General features: G+C 45.5%; 1 protein-coding gene across 1 annotated transcript in view; it reads right to left on the bottom strand.

Moving 5' to 3' along the window:
• Positions 1–10092, bottom strand: part of LOC129825481 (protein phosphatase 1 regulatory subunit 14C-like) — a 55874-nt gene extending 45782 nt beyond the window's left edge. The window contains exon 1 of the mRNA XM_055885615.1: positions 9680–10092. Within this exon, the coding sequence (XP_055741590.1) occupies positions 9680–9913 (234 nt within the window). The 5' untranslated portion in view covers positions 9914–10092. The remainder of the gene's footprint in view (positions 1–9679) is intronic.
• Between the last annotated feature and the right edge of the window lie 5418 nt (positions 10093–15510).

Raw genomic sequence — 15510 nt, 5'->3', positions numbered from 1 at the left:
TAGTAGAACCCCATACCAGAGGAGACTATAGACACAGTAGTAGAACCCCATACCAGAGGAGGCTACAGACACAGTAGTAGAACCCCATACCAGAGGAGACTATAGACACAGTAGTGGAACCCCATACCAGAGGAGGCTACAGACACAGTAGTAGAACCCCATACCAGAGGAGGCTATAGACACAGTAGTAGAACCCCATACCAGAGGAGGCTATAGACACAGTAGTAGAACCCCATACCAGAGGAGGCTATAGACACAGTAGTAGAACCCCATACCAGAGGAGGCTACAGACACAGTAGTGGAACCCCATACCAGAGGAGGCTACAGACACAGTAGTGGAACCCCATACCAGAGGAGGCTACAGACAGAGTAGTAGAACCCCATACCAGAGGAGGCTACAGACACAGTAGTGGAACCCCATACCAGAGGAGGCTACAGACACAGTAGTGGAACCCCATACCAGAGGAGGCTACAGACACAGTAGTGGAACCCCATACCAGAGGAGGCTACAGACACAGTAGTGGAACCCCATACCAGAGGAGACTATAGACACAGTAGTAGAACCCCGTACCAGAGGAGGCTACAGACACAGTAGTAGAACCCCATACCAGAGGAGGCTATAGACACAGTAGTAGAACCCCATACCAGAGGAGGCTATAGACACAGTAGTAGAACCCCATACCAGAGGAGGCTATAGACACAGTAGTGGAACCCCATACCAGAGGAGGCTATAGACACAGTAGTAGAACCCCATACCAGAGGAGGCTATAGACACAGTAGTAGAACCCCATACCAGAGGAGGCTATAGACACAGTAGTAGAACCCCATACCAGAGGAGGCTATAGACACAGTAGTAGAACCCCATACCAGAGGAGGCTACAGACACAGTAGTAGAACCCCATACCAGAGGAGGCTATAGACACAGTAGTAGAACCCCATACCAGAGGAGGCTATAGACACAGTAGTAGAACCCCATACCAGAGGAGGCTATAGACACAGTAGTGGAACCCCATACCAGAGGAGGCTACAGACACAGTAGTAGAACCCCATACCAGAGGAGGCTACAGACACAGTAGTAGAACCCCATACCAGAGGAGGCTATAGACACAGTAGTAGAACCCCATACCAGAGGAGGCTATAGACACAGTAGTGGAACCCCATACCAGAGGAGGCTACAGACACAGTAGTAGAACCCCATACCAGAGGAGGCTATAGACACAGTAGTGGAACCCCATACCAGAGGAGACTACAGACACAGTAGTAGAACCCCATACCAGAGGAGACTATAGACACAGTAGTAGAACCCCATACCAGAGGAGGCTACAGACACAGTAGTAGAACCCCATACCAGAGGAGGCTATAGACACAGTAGTAGAACCCCATACCAGAGGAGACTATAGACACAGTAGTAGAACCCCATACCAGAGGAGGCTACAGACACAGTAGTAGAACCCCATACCAGAGGAGGCTATAGACACAGTAGTAGAACCCCATACCAGAGGAGGCTACAGACACAGTAGTAGAACCCCATACCAGAGGAGGCTACAGACACAGTAGTAGAACCCCATACCAGAGGAGGCTACAGACACAGTAGTAGAACCCCATACCAGAGGAGGCTATAGACACAGTAGTAGAACCCCATACCAGACTATAGACACAGTAGTAGAACCCCATACCAGAGGAGGCTATAGACACAGTAGTAGAACCCCATACCAGAGGAGACTATAGACACAGTAGTAGAACCCCATACCAGAGGAGGCTACAGACACAGTAGTAGAACCCCATATCAGAGGAGGCTACAGACACAGTAGTAGAACCCCATACCAGAGGAGGCTATAGACACAGTAGTAGAACCCCATACCAGAGGAGGCTATAGACACAGTAGTAGAACCCCATACCAGAGGAGGCTACACACACAGTAGGTGAACCCCATTCCAGAGGAGGCTACAGACACAGTAGTAGAACCCCATACCAGAGGAGGCTATAGACACAGTAGTAGAACCCCATACCAGAGGAGGCTACAGACACAGTAGTAGAACCCCATACCAGAGGAGGCTACAGACACAGTAGTGGAACCCCATACCAGAGGAGGCTATAGACACAGTAGTAGAACCCCATACCAGAGGAGGCTATAGACACAGTAGTAGAACCCCATACCAGAGGAGGCTATAGACACAGTAGTGGAGCCCCATACCAGAGGAGGCTATAGACACAGTAGTAGAACCCCATACCAGAGGAGGCTATAGACACAGTAGTAGAACCCCATACCAGAGGAGGCTACAGACACAGTAGTAGAACCCCATACCAGAGGAGGCTATAGACACAGTAGTAGAACCCCATACCAGAGGAGACTATAGACACAGTAGTAGAACCCCATACCAGAGGAGACTATAGACACAGTAGTAGAACCCCATTCCAGAGGAGGCTACAGACACAGTAGTAGAACCCCATACCAGAGGAGACTATAGACACAGTAGTAGAACCCCATACCAGAGGAGGCTATAGACACAGTAGTAGAACCCCATACCAGAGGAGGCTACACACACAGTAGGTGAACCCCATTCCAGAGGAGGCTACAGACACAGTAGTAGAACCCCATACCAGAGGAGGCTATAGACACAGTAGTAGAACCCCATACCAGAGGAGGCTACAGACACAGTAGTAGAACCCCATACCAGAGGAGGCTACAGACACAGTAGTGGAACCCCATACCAGAGGAGGCTATAGACACAGTAGTAGAACCCCATACCAGAGGAGGCTATAGACACAGTAGTAGAACCCCATACCAGAGGAGGCTATAGACACAGTAGTGGAGCCCCATACCAGAGGAGGCTATAGACACAGTAGTAGAACCCCATACCAGAGGAGGCTATAGACACAGTAGTAGAACCCCATACCAGAGGAGGCTACAGACACAGTAGTAGAACCCCATACCAGAGGAGGCTATAGACACAGTAGTAGAACCCCATACCAGAGGAGACTATAGACACAGTAGTAGAACCCCATACCAGAGGAGACTATAGACACAGTAGTAGAACCCCATACCAGAGGAGGCTACAGACACAGTAGTAGAACCCCAAACAGAACCCTTATCTAGCCTACCTGACGTTAACCCTTCCTTCAAATCAGTCTTTTCTTCTAGAAACAGAAAACATATAAGCCTATTCGTTCTATTCGGGTTGACATTACGAATGATTTCAAACAGATTTGATGTGGATGCCAGCGTAGAGGTCTACTGCTCATTTTAGTCTCAGTAAGTAGGATGGGAGATGATTATTTAAAAACCTTTACAGGAAAACAAACACATTGGGAAGCTCAGGACACCAAATCACATCCCCAAAACACCAAATCACATCCCCATAACACCAAATCACATCCCCAAAACACATCCCCAAAACACCAAATCACATCCCCAAAACACCAAATCACATCCCCATAACACCAAGTCACATCCCCAAAACACCAAATCACATCCCCATAACACCAAATCACATCCCCAAAACACATCTCCATAACACCAAATCACATCCCCAAAACACCAAATCACATCCCCATAACACCAAATCACATCCCCAAATCACATCCCCATAACACCAAATCACATCCCCAAAACACCAAATCACATCCCCATAACACCAAATCACATCCCCAAAACACCAAATCACATCCCCATAACACATCCCCAAAACACCAAATCACATCCCCAAAACACCAAATCACATCCCCAAAACACCAAGTCACATCCCCAAAACACCAAATCACATCCCCATAACACCAAATCACATCCCCAAAACACCAAATCACATCCCCATAACACATCCCCAAAACACCAAATCACATCCCCAAAACACCAAATCACATCCCCAAAACACCAAGTCACATCCCCAAAACACCAAATCACATCCCCATAACACCAAAACACATCCCCAAAACACCAAAACACATCCCCATAACACCAAATCACATCCCCAAAACACCAAATCACATCCCCATAACACCAAATCACATCCCCAAAACACCAAATCACATCCCCAAAACACCAAGTCACATCCCCAAAACACCAAATCACATCCCCATAACACCAAATCACATCCCCAAAACACCAAATCACATCCCCATAACACATCCCCAAAACACCAAATCACATCCCCAAAACACCAAATCACATCCCCAAAACACCAAGTCACATCCCCAAAACACCAAATCACATCCCCATAACACCAAATCACATCCCCAAAACACCAAATCACATCCCCAAAACACCAAGTCACATCCCCAAAACACCAAATCACATCTCCATAACACCAAATCACATCCCCAAAACACCAAATCACACCCCCATAACACATCCCCAAAACACCAAATCACATCCCCATAACACATCCCCAAAACACCAAATCACATCCCCATAACACCAAATCACATCCCCATAACACCAAATCACATCCCCAAAACACATCCCCATAACACCAAATCACATCCCCATAACACCAAATCACATCCCCAAAACACATCCCCAAATCACATCCCCAAATCACATCCCCAAAACACATCCCCAAATCACATCCCCAAAACACATCCCCAAATCACATCCCCAAAACACATCCCCAAAACACCAAATCACATCCCCATAACACCAAATCACATCCCCATAACACCAAATCACATCCCCAAAACACATCCCCATAACACCAAATCACATCCCCAAAACACATCCCCAAATCACATCCCCAAAACACCAAATCACATCCCCAAAACACATCCCCAAATCACATCCCCAAAACACCAAATCACATCCCCAAAACACATCCCCAAATCACATCCCCAAATCACATCCCCAAAACACATCCCCATAACACCAAATCACATCCCCAAAACACATCCCCATAACACCAAATCACATCCCCAAAACACATCCCCATAACACCAAATCACATCCCCAAAACACATCCCCAAATCACATCCCCATAACACCAAATCACATCCCCAAAACACATCCCCATAACACCAAATCACATCCCCAAATCACATCCCCAAAACACATCCCCAAAACACATCCCCAAATCACATCCCCAAAACACATCCCCAAATCACATCCCCAAAACACATCCCCAAATCACATCCCCAAAACACATCCCCAAAACACCAAATCACATCCCCATAACACATCCCCATAACACATCCCCAAAACACCAAATCACATCCCCATAACACCAAATCACATCCCCAAAACACCAAATCACATCTCCATAACACCAAATCACATCCCCAAATCACATCCCCATAACACATCCCCAAAACACCAAATCACATCCCCAAAACACCAAATCACACCCCCATAACACCAAATCACATCCCCAAAACACCAAATCACACCCCCAAATCACATCCCCATAACACATCCCCAAAACACCAAATCACATCTCCATAACACCAAATCACACCCCCAAATCACATCCCCATAACACATCCCCAAAACACCAAATCACATCCCCAAAACACCAAATCACACCCCCATAACACCAAATCACATCCCCAAAACACCAAATCACATCCCCATAACACATCTCCATAACACCAAGTCACATCCCCAAAACACATCCCCAAAACACATCCCCATAACACCAAATCACATCTCTATAACACCAAATCACATCCCCAAATCACATCCCCAAAACACCAAATCACATCCCCATAACACCAAGTCACATCCCCAAAACACCAAGTCACATCCCCATAACACCAAATCACATCCCCAAAACACCAAATCACATCCCCATAACACCAAGTCACATCTCCATAACACCAAATCACATCCCCAAAACACCAAATCACATCCCCATAACACATCTCCATAACACCAAGTCACATCCCCAAATCACATCCCCAAAACACCAAATCACATCCCCATAACACCAAATCACATCCCCATAACACCAAATCACACCCCCAAAACACAACAAGACAATGTCCTGTTAAACAGCCCAAAAGACGACTTAAGACAATGTCTGTCTGTCTGTCGGACCCTGTCTGTCTGTCTGTCGGACCCTGTCTGTCTGTCTCTATGTCTGTCTTTGTCCCTGTCTGTCCCTGTCTGTCTGTCTGTCTCTTTGTCTGTCTGTCTCTATGTCTGTCTGTCCCTGTCTGTCTGTCTCTATGTCTGTCTGTCCCTGTCTGTCTCTTTGTCTTTCTGTCTCTTTGTCTGTCTGCCTCTATGTCTGTCTGTCGGTCCCTGTCTGTCTGTCTGTCTGTCTCTATGTCTGTCTGTCTCTATGTCTGTCTGTCCCTGTCTGTCTGTCTGTCTGTCTGTCTGTCTGTCTGTCTGTCTGTAGTGGGCGGGTCAACAGAAGTGGGTGGGTCAACAGAAGTGGGAGGATCAACAGAAGTGGGCGGGTCAACAGAAGTGGGCGGGTCAACAGAAGTGGGCGGGTCAACAGAAGTGGACGGGTCAACAGAAGTGGGCAGGTCAACAGAAGTGGGCGGGTCAACAGAAGTGGGCAGGTCAACAGAAGTGGGATGATCAACAGAAGTGGGCGGGTCAACAGAAGTGGACGGGTCAACGGAAGTGGGCGGGTCAACGGAAGTGGGCGGGTCAACGGAAGTGGGCGGGTCAACAGAAGTGGACGGGTCAACGGAAGTGGGCGGGTCAACATAAGTAGGCAGGTCAAGAGAAGTGGGAGGGTCAACAGAAGTGGGAGGATCAACAGAAGTGGGCGGGTCAACAGAAGTGGGAGGATCAACAGAAGTGGGCGGGTCAACAGAAGTGGGCGGGTCAACAGAAGTGGGAGGGTCAACAGAATTGGGCAGGTCAACAGAAGTGGGCGGGTCAACAGAAGTGGGCAGGTCAACAGAAGTGGGCGGGTCAACAGAAGTGGACGGGTCAACAGAAGTGGGCAGGTCAACGGAAGTGGGAGGATCAACAGAAGTGGACGGGTCAACGGAAGTGGGAGGATCAACAGAAGTGGGAGGATCAACAGAAGTGGACGGGTCAACGGAAGTGGGAGGATCAACAGAAGTGGACGGGTCAACGGAAGTGGGAGGATCAACAGAAGTGGGAGGATCAACAGAAGTGGACGGGTCAACGGAAGTGGGAGGATCAACAGAAGTGTAACATTTTATCTAAGTTTAACCTTATCCCTTTTCCTAACCTTACCCTCATTCTCCTAACCTGCCACGTAATTATCCTAACCTGCTACACATTTTAGCTAATCCTAACACTTTTCCCTAACCTTACCCTCATTCTCCTAACCCGCCACTTAATTATCCTAACCTGCTACACATTTTAGCTAATCCTAACACCTTTTCCTAACCTTAACCTCATTCTCCTAACCTGCCACATTAATTATCCTAACCTGCTACACATTTTAGCTAATCCTAACACTTTTCCCTAACCTTAACCTCATTCTCCTAACCCGCCACGTAATTATCCTAATGTGCCACATTAATCCTCCTAACCTGCTACGTTAGTCATTGTAACCTGCTATGTAAACGTTAAACTGACCCGTGGTGCCCCTGGCTATGAGCGGTCTAACCCTAATAGAGCGTTCATTTTACACCCATAGCTGTTGATTCACCCTGATCTTCTCCAATGCCTACTGTCAGACACCCTCCAAGTATGCAGTTCCCCATAGATAGCCTGTTGTGATTGGGAGACATCCGTCTTCAGGTCAGACACTATAGATCACACATCAGTTAAAGGCCTCGCTATGATAAAGCACATACTATAAAAAACAGTGCCATCTAGAACCTAAAATGGTTCTTCGGCTGTTCCCATACGATAACCCTTTTTGGGTTCCAGGTAGAACTCTTTTTGGGTTCCAGGTAGAACTTATTTTGGGTTCCAGGTAGAACTCTTTTTGGGTTCCAGGTAGAACTCTTTTTGGGTTCCAGGTAGAACTCTTTTTGGGTTCCAGGTAGAACTCTTTTTGGGTTCCAGGTAGAACTCTTTTTGGGTTCCAGGTAGAACTCTTTTTGGGTTCCAGGTAGAACTCTTTTTGGGTTCCAGGCAGAACTCTTTTGGGGTTCCAGGTAGAACTCTTTTTGGGTTCCAGGTAGAACTCTTTTGGGTTCCAGGTAGAACTCTTTTGGGTTCCAGGTAGAACTCTTTTTGGGTTCCAGGTAGAATTCTTTTTGGGTTCCAGGTAGAACTCTTTTTGGGTTCCAGGTAGAACTCGTTTTGGGTTCCAGATAGAACTCGTTTTGGGTTCCAGGTAGAACTCGTTTTGGGTTCCAGGTAGAACTCTTCTGGGTTCCAGGTAGAACCCTTTTTGGGTTCCAGGTAGACCTCTTTTTGGGTTCCAGGTAGAACTCTTTTTGGTTCCAGGTAGAACTCTTTTTGGTTCCAGGTAGAACTCTTTTTGGTTCCAGGTAGAACTCTTCTGGGTTCCAGGTAGAACTCTTTTTGGTTCCAGGTAGAACCCTTTTTGGGTTCCAGGTAGAACTCTTTTTGGTTCCAGGTAGAACTCTTTTTGGTTCCAGGTAGAACTCTTTTTGGTTCCAGGTAGAACTGTTTTGGGTTCCAGGTAGAACCCTTTTTGGTTCCAGGTAGAACTGTTTTGGGTTCCAGATAGAACCCTTTTTGGGTTCCAGGTAGAACCCTTTTTGGGTTCCAGGTAGAACCCTTTTTGGTTCCAGGTAGAACTGTTTTGGGTTCCAGGTAGAACCCTTTTTGGGTTCCAGGTAGAACCCTTTTTGGTTCCAGGTAGAACTGTTTTGGGTTCCAGGTAGAACCCTTTTGGGTTCCAGGTAGAACTCTTTTTGGGTTCCAGGTAGAACCCTTTTTGGGTTCCAGGTAGAACCCTTTTTGGGTTCCAGGTAGAACTCTTTTTGGTTCCAGGTAGAACCCTTTTTGGTTCCAGGTAGAACCCTTTTTGGTTCCAGGTAGAACTGTTTTGGGGTTCCAGGTAGAACCCTTTTTGGGTTCCAGGTAGAACTCTTTTTGGTTCCAGGTAGAACCCTTTTTGGTTCCAGGTAGAACTGTTTTGGGTTCCAGGTAGAACCCTTTTTGGGTTCCCGGTAGAACCCTTTTTGGGTTCCCGGTAGAACTCTTGAGTTCCAAAAAGGGCCTTAACTTTGGTTTTAGAAGTGGGGGGGGGCCATATCTATTATCATTACATGCTTTAATCCAGCCAGATAAACCCTTCAAACAGCCTACCCGACCGCTCGGCCGTCCGCATGGTCCTTAAAGCACTCCAATGCCTCGTTTTAAATCACATTACAACAATAAAACTGGGGTGCAAATTTTTTCTTTTAGAATGGTTTTTATTTTAGAAAATTGCAAAAATGCAATTTTAGAATGGTGGGGGGGACATGTCCCCACGTCCTCAGTGAAAGTTGCACCCATGAGTAAAACCGTTTCCAAAGAGAATTCTACATGGAACCCAAAATAGTTCTACCTGGAACCAAGAAATGGGTTCTACCTGGAACCAAGAAAATGTTACGCTGACAGCCAAAGAGCCCTTTTGGAACCCGTTTTTCTAAGCGTGTACCCAGTGGAGAGGAGACTATCGTGGGCGTTTTGGTTTATTTACTGCTACTGCCTACAGAAATATTATGCAGCAGAATGGTAGACTATAAAGTAGCCTACTATCACCACTAATACACTGTAGGTAGCATACAGTCAGAGGAATAAATGGAATATATTATACCACCAGCCAGGTCAGGGAAAAGCCCTCCTCACCTCACAGTCGTACAGATCGCTCAGTTGTTCAATGATCCACTCCTCCAGGATCAATCTCTTCCGCAGCTCCTTCCTGTCGTATTTCACCGTCACTTTCCCCTGCTTCCTCTGGACCGGATCGTCCCGCGGCATTGGTCCGGACCCAACGCACCCTACCCCGGCCAGCGGCTGGAAGAACACCCGGCTGGCGGCCGCGGGCAACGGGGCGCTCGTCTCGGTGCTGGCGGCGGACATTGCAGTGTTTTGTGTGTGTGTGTGTGTGTGTGTGAGAGAGAGAGAGAGAGAGCGACGGAGGGTGCTACTGTACTGCCTGGCTAAGAAATGAACACCGTTTTTAAACACCTGCTACTTACAAGTACAGCGCGCTGAGAGGAGGGCAGAGAGGATATGCGTGATAGCCTAGCGGCCAGCCTAATACCAATGATGGATTTACCCATTAGGCAACACTTCATTTTAAGGGGTCCTTATCACAGTGTAATTCATTGTAATAATACATAGTTGTAACTGATGTAATTACAAATGTATCACTAGCCACTTTAAACTATGCCACTTTAAACAATGCCACTTAATATTAATATGAATTAATTCAATTAAATTAATATAATGTTTACATACCCTACATTACTCATCTCATATGTATATACTGTACTCTATACCATCTACTGCATCTCGCCTATGCCGTTCTGTACCATCACTCATTCATATATCTTTATGTACATATTCTTTATCCCTTTACACTTGTGTGTATAAGGTAGTAGTTGTGGAATTGTTAGGTTAGATTACTCGTTGGTTATTACTGCACGGTCGGAACTAGAAGCACAAGCATTTCGCTACACTCGCATTAGAAATACAAAAAGGCACTCGCACATCTGAGCAATCTTATTTGCAGGTGCATGGCATCAATTGAACAAGATGAAGGAAAAGGAAACCGCACACTGCTCTTGATAGTATCACCGATATTTAATAAGCTTACGTATCGGCCACACGGCCTTCGTCAGAGCTTTGCTACACTCGCATTAACATCTGCTAACCATGTGACAAATACAATTTGATTTAATGTGTAACAATGAACGGTAAAACAAATGTTAAAGTTTCAGATAGCATCCATATATTACAGCCTGCACATTACAGCCTGTTTATTACAGCCTGCACAAATCATGTGATGTGACAAGCGTTTTAAAATTTTAAAACTAACCACCTCATTGATATAACTGCAATAAAGGGTTCTGGAGTATGATGCTCAGGCAAATGAATGGTGCATCTTAGCTAGCAAGCAGACATCATCATGAATCAAGAATCATGAATCAAGTCGACAATCTACTGGCAAATCCTTTTTAAAATTCTTGTCCAATGAAGAGAAATTATAGATAAAACGTATCGGTGCTCATTGGCCATAAATATTACACAAATTCAACAATTAGGGGTTTGGATGTAATCTGTGGCTAACTGCAAGCGTTGCAAAGCAATCACTAGCCTGCTATTCAGTGGAGTGGGTGTGTGGTCCAAGTCTGGGTTTAAAGGGTCTCTTTTTTTCTTTTTTTCTTTTCTCTAACATGCATGTATTTTGTTAGGCCTACCAACTAGGCTAGCTAGTTACCATCTACAGAATAGACTTTCCATGCAATCTGCTGAGTTATTTTGGATTAGCTAGCTAGTTTTCAAACTTTGACTAGCTAACAACCTAAAGCTGGCAAATAGCTATGCTATAGTCGCTACTAGCTAGCTAATGTTAATTGGGCTCGATGGTCTATAATGGGTATTACGTGAGACAGACTAGCCAGCTACTTGCCACCCCTCATAGCCTGGTTCCTCTCTAGGTTTCTTCCTAGGTTCCTGCCTTTCTAGGGAGTTTTTCCTAGGCACCGTGCTTCTACACCTGCATTGCTTGCTGTTTGGGGTTTTAGGCTGGGTTTCTGTACAGCACTTTGAGATGTCAGTTGATGTAAGAAGGGCTTTATAAATACATTTGATTTGATATCAACACACTCTGAGTAATGTTAGTTCATTTGCAATGCAGCTAAACGCTAACTAACTTAGTGTTATCAAGTGCTATTATTGTTAGCTGGATAATACAACTACCTAGGTAGCTAAGAAACTGATGAAGACAGAGTTGTCCATTTCCATTGTTACTTGTAATGCTAAAAAAAGAAAATCCAGTTTTTCTAAATTAGCCATCTAGATTTGTAATTTGGTAAGAAATGTAAGGTATTTTTTTACATGTTGCAATAAAGTTGACGAAAGGAGAAGCTCAACATTTGTTTGTAGGTATTGTAATGAAACGGCAGGGAGCCGGTCTCGAACCCCCGACCTTCTAGCCCGAAGTCCGGCGCGCTATCGACTGTGCCGCAAAAAGCACACTCAAGCGGCAGAGTCGATTTCCGCGCTTATAAACCCAGGATCGTTACAGTATTTTCACTTGGTAATGAGTAGTAAGTAATTATATAGACATTTCTAATAGGTAACTATAAACGAACACTTAATTTTAACTAGCTAAATCATGTGTAACACCTAGTAATTACATTGTACAGATTTGACATGTAATCTTGGATGGTTATCCTCCCACTTCACGACACGCGTTCAGTAGAGCCCAGTTTGACCTACAGCTGATCTTTTGTAAACTCAACCAAGTTAATGCAAAACGGTACAAGTTCTATCAACAACATTCAGCGGACATTTTGAAGAGTGTGCAATTCAATGGCAATTAAACATAATTAGAGACAAAGTAATCTCGGGACACCCAGCGCATCTGTCCACAAGAGATTATGTAACAGTATAACTTTAGTACGTCCCCTCGCCCCGACCTCGGTCGCGAACCAGGGACCCTCTGCACACATCAACAACAGTCACCCACGAACCGTCGTTACCCGCTAACTAGCTAGCCATTTCACATCCGTTACAAACACAACATCGTGATAGTTATTACTGAATGCGATGCAGCGGTGAGAAGAAACTAAAAACACCCGATAGGTGAATTTAGTGAACATTTAGTAGAAACTTGTAACAAGCATTCGTTGTTTTACTTCTGTAATTACAGACTGCATCTACCACCAGTTACATGTTGTTATTATAGTGTAACTGAATTATTACAATGAACTACAACGCTTGTTTTATTTATTTAATTTGTTATGTTTATTACATATAATTACACTGTAAAAAAAAAGGACACACCCATTCATTATGCTGATTTAAATGTGTTAGTGTTGAGATGGAACAAATACCTGCATGTTAAACAAATAATAACAGCTTTTAAAGCTTGATGAAGCCTTGATAGGCCTAACCTATAGATATTAAATTAAATTATAAGCAAATTGATCAGGTCCTTACATTAGATCTGGCACTTTATAATGAACAAAAATATAAAAATCGCAACATGCAATAATTCCAACTATTTTACAGCGTTAGTTCATATAAGGAAATCAATCAATTGAAATAAATTAATTAGGCCCTAATCTATGGCGTTCACCTGACTGGGCAAGGGGCGCAGCCATGGGTGGACCTGAAAGGGCATAGGCCCACCCACTGGGGAGCCAGGCCCAGCCAATCAGAATTCATTTCCCCCCACAAACAAGCATTATTACAGACATAAATACCCCTCACTTTCATCAGCTGTCTGGGTGGCTGGTCTCAAGATGATCCCACAGGTGAAGAAGCCGGATGTGGAGGTCCTGGACTGGCGTGGTTACACGTGGTCAGCGGTTGTGGAGGTCCTGGACTGGCGTGGTTACACGTGGCGTGGTCACACGTGGCGTGGTTACACGTGGTCAGCGGTTGTGGAGGTCCTGGACTGGCGTGGTTACACGTAGCGTGGTCACACGTGGCGTGGTTACACGTGGTCAGCGGTTGTGGAGGTCCTGGACTGGCGTGGTTACACGTGGTCAGCGGTTGTGGAGGTCCTGGACTGGCGTGGTTACACGTGGCGTGGTCACACGTGGCGTGGTCACACGTGGTCAGCGGTTGTGGAGGTCCTGGACTGGCGTGGTTACACGTGGCGTGGTCACACGTGGCGTGGTCACACGTGGTCAGCGGTTGTGGAGGTCCTGGACTGGCGTGGTTACACGTGGTCAGCGGTTGTGGAGGTCCTGGACTGGCGTGGTTACACGTGGTCAGCGGTTGTGGAGGTCCTGGGTTGGCGTGGTTACACGTGGTCAGCGGTTGTGAGGCCTGCTGGACGCACTGACAAATTCTCTAAAACGACGTTGGAGGCGGCTTATGGTAGAGAAATTAACATGAAATTCTCTGGCAATAGCTCTGTTGGACATTCCTGTAGTCAGCATGCCAATTGCACACTCCCTGAAAACTTGAGACATCTGTAGCATCGTGTTGTGTGACAAAACTGCACATTTGAGAGTGGCTTTTTTATTGTCTCCAGCACAAGGTGCACCTATGTAATGACCACGCTGTTTAATCAGCTTCTTGATATACCACACCTTTCAGGTGGATGGATTTTCTTGGTAAAGGAGAAAGGCTCACTAACAGGGATGTAAACAAATTTGTTCACAACATTTGAGAGAAATAAGCTTTTTGTGCGTATGGAACATTTCTGGGATCTTTTATTTCAGCTCATGAAACCAACACTTTACATGTTGCCATTTATATTTTTTGTTGTGTATATTTTGCCACCCTCAACATTTGCTTAGACTATAAATGATTAGTGAAGAATCTATACATTTTAAAGTGGAGTCTGTTATTGGGGCCCCCCTCGGTCTCCCTACTAACCAAGCCTGCATCTCAAATGGTACCCCATTCCCTATGTAGTGGAAACTAAATAGGGCAATTTGGGACAGACACAACCCCTGTCTCCCTGTAGGTTTAACTTGGACCGATTGTCTCTCCGCAGACCCCGTCCTCTCCCAACGGGAGCAAAGAGCTGAGGGACTGTCATTAGCAGACCCCGTCCTCTCCCAACGGGAGCAAAGAGCTGAGGGAGACTGTCATTAATACCCTTATATAAGAGGATCACAAACGCTCTAAACTAATGAGGAGTTCTGTCCCTAATCAGAGCTCTGTGCTTCTCCCCAACCGGGCTATATAACCACACGCACGTACGCACGCACGTTGTGGTTTAGTCTGCCCTCTGATGGTCCAATGTGTAATAACATCAGGAAAAATACTTAAAACTGAGAAGACAAATTCTTACAAACTCATCTTCCAGACAACATTTATTTGTTTTATTGACGTACAAAACAGAACAGTCGGGTAACTACGGAGACAAAATGGAGTCCTTTACAGAACTCGTTATGGTTCCATACCCATTCCTTCTTCTCAGTAAAGGACTGTTGATTGAAGGACTGTTGATTTGTGGTCTTAGTCAAATATTCACTTTGTAATTTATACATAATTTAATGTCTTATTTATAGGTTCTTCATGTTAACTCCTTCAAATAGATGTAGACTGTCTCCTGTGTGGGACACATAGTGTTAATGGGATGTAGACTGCCTCCTGTGTAGGACACAGGGTGTTAATGGGATGTAGACTGCCTCCTGTGTGGGACACAGGGTGTTAATGGGATGTAGACTGTCTCCTGTGTGGGACATAGTGTTAATGGGATGTAGACTGTCTCCTGTGTAGGACAGTGTTAATGGGATGTAGACTGTCTCCTGTGTGGGACATTGTGTTAATGGGATGTAGACTGCCTCCTGTGTGGGACACAGGGTGTTAATGGGATGTAGACTGTCTCCTGTGTGGGACATAGTGTTAATGGGATGTAGACTGTCTCCTGTGTAGGACAGTGTTAATGGGATGTAGACTGTCTCCTGTGTGGGACATAGTGTTAATGGGATGAAGACTGTCTCCTGTGTAGGACAGTGTTAATGGGATGTAGACCGTCTCCT

The sequence above is a fragment of the Salvelinus fontinalis genome, chromosome 27 (genome assembly GCF_029448725.1).
Source record: "Salvelinus fontinalis isolate EN_2023a chromosome 27, ASM2944872v1, whole genome shotgun sequence".
In the NCBI taxonomy this organism is placed as follows: domain Eukaryota; kingdom Metazoa; phylum Chordata; class Actinopteri; order Salmoniformes; family Salmonidae; genus Salvelinus; species Salvelinus fontinalis.
This window is presented reverse-complemented; position numbering and strand designations above follow the sequence as displayed.